This window comes from Octodon degus, unplaced genomic scaffold (assembly GCF_000260255.1).
Source record: "Octodon degus isolate 3935 unplaced genomic scaffold, OctDeg1.0 scaffold00162, whole genome shotgun sequence".
NCBI classification, from domain to species: Eukaryota; Metazoa; Chordata; class Mammalia; order Rodentia; family Octodontidae; genus Octodon; species Octodon degus.
Window position 1 is genome coordinate 3,421,656 of NW_004524738.1, and position 7,978 is coordinate 3,429,633.

Genomic DNA, 7,978 nt, shown 5'->3' on the forward strand with positions numbered 1-7,978 from the left:
TTTTTGGTGGAACTGGGAATTGAACTCAGACCCTTATGCTTGCCAGGGAAGTGCTTATTCTACTGAGCTATCTCCCCAGCCCCTTGTTTCCTGTTCTTATACCTAGGCTGCTTACATACCTGGGTGTCTGTGAAAAGGAAAACCATATTTTTATCCTCTACACCAGCCATTTTGTACAGCTTCCTCAGGTCCTCATGAAAAGTATCATAATTATATCCCCGGCTAAGTTCGATCTGCAGACATTTGTAACCACAGATATGAGCTGCAAGTCTCGTGAGAGACTGCTTTCCTGTGCCTCCCACACCGACCAGCAGGGCATTGCCTCTTTCCTGGCGGATCATCCGGGCAATCCTGCAAGAAGCAAAGCAGAATTTGTTTCTGGTTCACAGACCTGGCTTTTGCTCAGAGGGCCTGCCCTGTTAGGAAGGTTGGTAGGCTGAGGATTTACGTGAACAGTACTGCTAGGCCTTTCTCCTGGCCTCCTTTTCTTTTTCTTCTTTGTTTTAAACATATTTTTAGTACAGGGTCTATAGGGTTTCACTACACAGATTGGATTTGTAGTGATTCTCCTGATTTCAGCCTACCAAGGGCTGAGATTACAGATGCACACCCAGTCTCAATTGCTGTGTCAGCATGCGGTTGTTGGGGGGGGGGGCAGCGGCGGGGAGCAGGGGCGGCACAGCAGGCCAGGGATCGAACTCCCAGTCCCTGTGTCTGCCTAAGCAGGTGCTTTAATCCTCCGAGCTATCTGGCTGGCCCTTACAGCCTTTCTCCTTTTCCACCTCTTCCCTATCTCCTATAAACTTGTGGGCCTCTGTCCTAGAAGCATAAAGTGATATTGCAAGTAAAGTAAAACAAATTTAAAATAAAGTATAATTTCTTCTGTGTCAAATGGGATTTTTCCAGGGACCTGTGTAATCTAGGTCCCTATTTATATTAATTACAATACTGGCAAGCCCAGGTCTCCATTTCTGAAGATGTTTGGGTCTGAGATGTGCGGGTCAGAAGGAGGGATCAGTTGGAACAAGTACTGCCAGATAGCAGCAAAACTTTAGAAAAGTTCTGATTCCTGTTGGTGAGAATTAAAAACTACTCTGATCATGGTGCCAGACTATCCACTCAGGAAGAAAGAAGGAAAAATATCTGGGTTTTGGTAAAAACTGGAGTGAGATGAAAGCTCTGATTATAATTGGTTGGACACTTCTGTGCAAGATGAACCTCGTAAGCAGGGTGCCACGGGCAGCAGAAGAGGAGAAGTAGAGGAGATGCTCAGGAAGTTCATGTGGAACACAGAGGAAAATGAGTGATGTCAAAATGAGGAGCGAGAAAACTGGAAGGAGGGATAAATGGGATCGTAGAGGCCACATAACAGCAAGTATAGAAGCAGAGAGAAGAGTTAATAGAACTGATGGGACAGTGACTGAAATAACAGCCGCTGTCATCATGAAAGGAAATCAAACAGGAGAGATGTAATTTTAATTAAAACATTAAATTTTCTGTATTAGTTACTGTGTCCCATCACTGGGACACAACACTTGACACAACTTGAAGGAGAAGAGGTTTACTTGGGGTCACAGTTTCAGTGGGTTCAGCTGGCAGCTCTAAGGCAGGAAAGGCATAGTGAAAGGTCATGGCAGGGGACAGCTGCTCATGCCATGGTAGCCCAGAAGCACAGGGCAAGGGAAGAGGCAGGGACAAGAGTCTACCCGACCAGTTCATACTCCAAGTGACCTGTGTTCCTTGATCAGGCCCTACCTCTGAACACAAGACTTTTGGGGGAAAATCGATGGCATTCTTCTACACAACTACAGCCTCACTGAGAGAGAAATTAGAGACAACACCCTTTACAGGAACGTCCAAAAACCTGAAATACTTAGGAATTAATCTACCAAAGGAAGTAAAAGATCTATACAATGAAAATTACAATAGTCTGAAAAAAGAGATTGAAGAGGATTTCAGAAAATGAAAAGATATTCCTTGCTCTTGGACAGGAAGAACCAATATTGTGAAAATGGCCATACTCCCAAAATTGTTCTGTAGATTTAATGCAATCCCTACGAAATACCATCAGCATACCTCACAGGTCTAGAGAAAACATTCCTAAAATTGATTTGGAACCAGAAAAGACCTAGAATAGCAAAGGCAATCCTGGCCAACAAAGGCAAGGCAGGAAGCATTACAATCCAGGCTTGAAATTATATTATAAAGCTACTGTAATAAAGTCAGCATTGTACTGGCAACAAACAAACAAATATAAAACAGACCTGAGGATCAGTGAATGGATTATAGGATGTAGACACAACTACAAACACAGTCAGCCAACTTGTCTCTGACAAAAGGACAAAACATGTTCACTGGAAGAAAAATAGTCTCTTTAATAAATGATATTGGAAAAACTGGCTTTTCACATCTCCAAAACTAAAACTTGAGCCAAGTCTATCACCATGCATTAAACCAAAGTCAAAATGGGTTAAAGATCTAAACATTAAAAGAGAAACATTAAATATGCTGGAAGAGAAAGTAGGTGGAAATCTTGAAGATATAGGGGCAGGCAGAGAGTGCATGAAGAAAAACCAAGCTGCATGAGAAATACTTCAAAGAATCAAGAACTGAGATCTCATCTTATTTAGAAATTTCTGTGCATCAACAGAAATCACCATCAGAGTGAAAAGACAACCCACAAATTGGGAAAAAATCTTAACCCACAATCACACAGACAAAGGATTTCTATCTAGAATATACAAAGAACTAAAAAACATCAAGCCCCTAAAATACCAAGACACAATCTGATCTCCAATGGGCATCTGAGATGTATACACACTTCTCAGAAGAAGAAACACAAGTAGCAAGTGAATACATGAAAAAGTGTTCCATAGCACTGGTCATTTAAGAAATGCAAATTAAAACAACAGTGAGATTCTAGATCATTCCAGAAAGAATACTTATCATAAAGGATTCAAATAATAATAAATGCTGGTGGGCTGTGGGAAAAAGCCCACTGCTGGGGGCTTTTTTCTTCACTGCTGGTAGGACTGTAGACTGGTGCAACCACTATGGAAATCAGTGTGGAGACTCCTCAGAAGACTAGGATTAGGAGTCCCATTCTATCCAGCTATTCCCCTTCTGGGTATTTTTCTAAAAGAAGAGAAAACATCCTGCCTCCTGGTGGGCTGAGCTGGCCACACACACACATAAATAAATAAAAAATTTTGGAAAAAAAATAAAATAAAATAAAAATAACTGATGTCAAAAATAAATAAATAAAAAGAGAGAAAACATCATGCTACAGTGATATATGTTTACCTATGTTTATAGCAGCACAATATCATAGCTAAATTTTGGAAACAACACAAATACTCATCATAAAAAACTGCAGTATTTTTATACAATGGAGTATTACTCAGATATAAAGATAAATTTGTGGCTTTTATAGGTAAATGCTGCAACTAGAGGCTATACTCTCAACTGAAATAAATCAGACCCACATATGTAAACATTGTATTGTCTCCCTAGTATAAGAACCTGGAAGAACAAATAAAATCTGAAAGGTACAGTAGATGTAGTAAAATGGAAAGAAACAGAACATAAGGAATAAGCAATTCGGATGAAGGAAAGGAGAAAAGTAAGGAAAAAAAGAAAGGAGAAAAAAAGTCTTGTAAGTGTAATGTACAGGAGAGCTGAGATGATTGCAATACTAATTTCTATCAGTTTTTTGATGGTAGCAGCTAATGTTTAAAATATTCACTTTGACTGATTTTATATGCTAATATCTGTAATCTGAGCAACTACACCGAAGACAGCAATGCACAATATGATAACCATTGTTGAATACCTTTCATCTTGTTTTTTAAAAAAAATATGTATCGTTTCTAATGTCTTTATTTATTTAATCTTTTATTTATTTGGTACATGGTCTTGCTATCTGGCTCAGACTTCCCAGCACTGGGATTACAGGCATGCACCACCAAGCCTAGTCTTTGTGGCCAGCTCAGTGTGGGGCCAGCATGGCATGCGGTACTAAGGGATCGAACCCAGGCCCTTGCGCTTTCGGGGCAGCTGCTTAGACTACTGAGCTATCTCCCAGCCCTTTATCTATTATTTTTATACTCTCTTTACAAAGATTTAAAAAAGGACAAGGGAAAACTTAAGGTTTATTTAAAGGAAGAGTTAAAGTTCAATTGCTTGACCAATCTTGCATTCCTCCATCTGGTAATCTGAGCAACAAATTTGATGATAATAATATGTAATATAACAACCATTGCTAATTTCCTATTGTTTTTTGAAAGTCTGTACCATTTTCATTGTTTTATGTTGTTCTGTTGTTGTTTTTTTCCTCTTAAAAATAAAATAAAAGACTTTTTTTCTGGGGGGGCATTTCAGATCTAAAACAACAATTTTCAAACTCTTCCCAAAAGAATTATTGGATATATATAGAATTATGAATAAAATTAAAAAATCTGAGAAGAGGGGAAGAGGTGCCAGTATAAAGTAAGCAATCTGTAGAAGTGTTAGGTCTATATAGTACAGTGTCATTAAGTGATGAAACCGATCAATTTTGTATGCTCATATCTGGTAATCTGAGCAACTACTTTGAAGATAACAATATATGATACAATAGCCATTGTTAATTTCTTATCCTCTTGTTCTGAAATTCTGTATCTTTTTTATTGTCATTTTCCATTTCAAAATAAAAAAAAGAAAGAAAATGTAAAGACACTTTCTTTTTTAGAGATTGTCATTGTCTAAAATCTCTGATTGGATCAGTAACAAGTACAAATCCTAGGAGAATTGGAAAAACAAGTTTCGCTACCTTTTTGCACAGGAAGGCCCTACCTACCTATGTCCCTTACTACCTTTCTACTGACCTTGTTTTATTTGTGGTGCTGGTAACTGGGGAAAGCTAGGCTCAAATATTTTAAAATTATGAGACCTTTTTATAAATTCTGAAAGTATAATCTCATTGTAACTCACGAGAGATAACCTTTACCAACTCTTGCCAATGTAAACCCCAAAAGGAGAGAATAAATGCTGGTCTGTTGTGACAGGTGAGCAGAACACACGGTAGGTAATGTGTAGACTATCTATATTCAAGTGACTAACCTGTAGAGACTTGAAAATCTGTAAAATAGGGCTGGCAAGAGCTCAGTGGACTAAGTGCCTATTTTGGCAAGCTTAGGGACCAAAGTTCGATCCCCTGTCCCGCATGCTATGCCAGCCCCACCCATGGGGCATGCTGAGCCAGTGACCGAGTCCAAGCATGGTGGTGCATTCCTATAATCCCAGCGCTGGGGAGGCTGAAAACAGGAGGAGCACTACGAGTTCAAGCTGTGCAGTGAGACGCTGTACCAAATATATAAATTGGAAAAAAAAAAAAAAGGAAAAAAGAAAAATAGGAAAGAAAATCTGTAAAATAAAGAGCACAAAGGGTTGGCCAGATAGCTCAGTGGACTAACACACCTGCTTAGGCAGAGTGCAGTGGCCAGGGGTTCAATCCCTGGTGTGCTGTGCTGGGCACGCTCTTGGGGTGTGCTGAGACAACAATTGAGACTGGGTATAGTGGCATGTGCCTGTAATTCCAGTGCTTGGGAGGCTGAAAACAGGAGAATCACTGAGTCCTGTAAATGTAGTGAGACCCTATAGACCCTACAGACCCTGTCCTAACTACAAAAAAAAAAAAAAAAAAAAAAAAAGCACAATGCCCTGTCATCTTTGGGAGTCAGGTGGAGGTGCTATAGGTAGTGTTAGGTAAGAATGGGGACTCTACAAGAGCTTATTGAAATGCGGACATGTCCCAGACTCCCTGCCTTTACTTAGGGTCTTCTAAAACAATAGCAAGCTTCCAAGTTGTCTCTTCCGTCTGCGTGGCCTCTCCTGTGCTCCCCAGGTAGTGCTGCTCTTCTGTATACTGACTGTCTTGATACCACCTATCCATCCAGGACAGAGTCACCAAATTATGACTTGTGGATCAAATCCAACTGTGAGTGTGTGTCCCTGTGTATTTTGTGGCTTATGTACTAAAGATGCTTTTAAATTAAAAAAAAAAAAGGCAAAAAAAAAAATCAAAAGAGGCATAACATTTCATGATTTGTGAAAGCCATGTGAAATTCAAATACTAGCACCTATGAAGTATTACTGAAGCATAGCCAGGCTCATTTGTCATTGTCTGGAACTGTCTGGCTCACAGACTCTAGAATATTTTCTGTCTGGCTCTGTACAGACAGAAAATGTCAACTCCTTCCCCAGAATGTGTTCCAACTCTTTTCCTAGAACAAGGAAGACCCAGAGCTGTGGCTTTCACTGCTACGTCTGTTATGGTACACATCTAATGGAGGTGCAGCAATGCGCTCATTTCTCTTCAGACCCTAAGTAAAGTGGATAAGATGACGGATACAAAAATCTCTCTCTTTACACATGCCATGCTTTCCTCATTTTGTGTATCTCTTTACTGCAGTTTTATTTCTTTTATCTGATATTAATGAAAACAAATGACTCGTCTATAGTACACAAACTACATTCTATGTAATGTAGTGGGCAGGGGATTGGTGGCTTGTATCTTAAGGAAGCGAACCACTCACCCATCCTTGTAACATGAGATAACTTTGGGCACGTGATAGGTAAGCAATGCCTGGTGCATTTCACTTTGAAAGCATAGGCCCTGAAGCAAACTTTTCCCCTGGCTTGGGAAGACTAACCTATTTACCTATGCTAAAAACAAGCAAACAGAAAAAGCCAAACCAAAACAAACAAATGAGCAAGCAAACAAAAAACCAAACCAACTAAAATGTTTCCGAAAATGGCCACGTTGCACGAGCTAAATTACTGATCATAACTCATGCTCATAATGAAACCCTTGTCACTGGTAATCAGCAGTATGTAAGAGCTCTTAGAAGTAAAAATATGTTTCTTCTGATTCCAAACTACTGATCTTTTCTAGAAAAAAAAGGCAACGCATCTGCATTGTTTTTGCATGGTGGTCCTTTGGGTGTCGGAAGAACCGAATCTCCACCATTCTACAATCGGTTTTTAATTTCCTCTTTTAATATTTTAAACAAACCTAATTTCCTAGTAAGTCTTTCACAAAAGTAAGAATGATTGTGAATACAATTAAGCCGGATTTGTCTAGTATTTGGTCTGTTGCCAGAAAGTCTCTCAGACCAGGGGGCAACCGTTATTACTGTTTTGTTTCTCCCTTTGTAAAAATAGGCTTAACACTTCCTAAACTATGGAAATAGAAGTTGTTGTGGGATAATGTCTGGATATGCTGGCAGGGGGACAGATGGAAAGCAAACGATATCATGACAGCCTAATGACAAATGATCACATCTTGTAATGCAAGCTGTGACAAACATAACTTCTGAATTAGAGTTAATTAAAGAGCAGAGATGTGGAATAGGTGGAGTTTATTTGCTTATGGTTTTGTGAAACAATTATGGGAATTTAATCATCCGTCTTAACAAGGAGCTATATTAAAATGTAGTTGACATAGGCAAAGAAAAACCAATAAACCTTGCTGCAGTAGTGGGGATCATGGGAAATTCCATTCACACTCATATTGTACACTGTTTATTCCATAGACTACGGCATGAAATCTGATTACCACCTTTTAAGAGGAACAGCAAAAAGTTATGAAATATTAAGGATGTTGAAGGCTAGAAATACATTTTAATGGATTGCTTCAAAGAGCTGGGATGATTTTGCCTGGAGAAATAAAGCTAAGAGAAGTATGGGAATGATTTTCAGATATTTTCATGTTGTTATGAAAATGAGCAGGCCTGTTTTGGGTGGGGAGACCTGAAGTGTAATTAGCTCTGAACATGATTCCTCAGTCTGCCACTTGCTCATTGGAAGATTCTGGAGAATTTTCTTCATCTCTCTGTGAAAGAAATGGCTACTATGATGTTTCTAATCTCACTTTCTCTTGGATGTCCTATGTGACAGAGTGTCTGTTTTCTTCTTTGAATGAGGGTAGACATGTATG

The 7,978-nt window shown here is 39.3% G+C and overlaps 1 protein-coding gene across 1 annotated transcript in view; it reads right to left on the bottom strand.

Moving 5' to 3' along the window:
• Dnah6 (dynein axonemal heavy chain 6) overlaps nucleotides 1-7,978 on the bottom strand; it is a 296,200-nt gene that overhangs the window by 74,847 nt on the left and 213,375 nt on the right. The window contains exon 47 of the mRNA XM_023702951.1: nucleotides 120-351. Within this exon, the coding sequence (XP_023558719.1) occupies nucleotides 120-351 (232 nt within the window). The remainder of the gene's footprint in view (nucleotides 1-119; nucleotides 352-7,978) is intronic.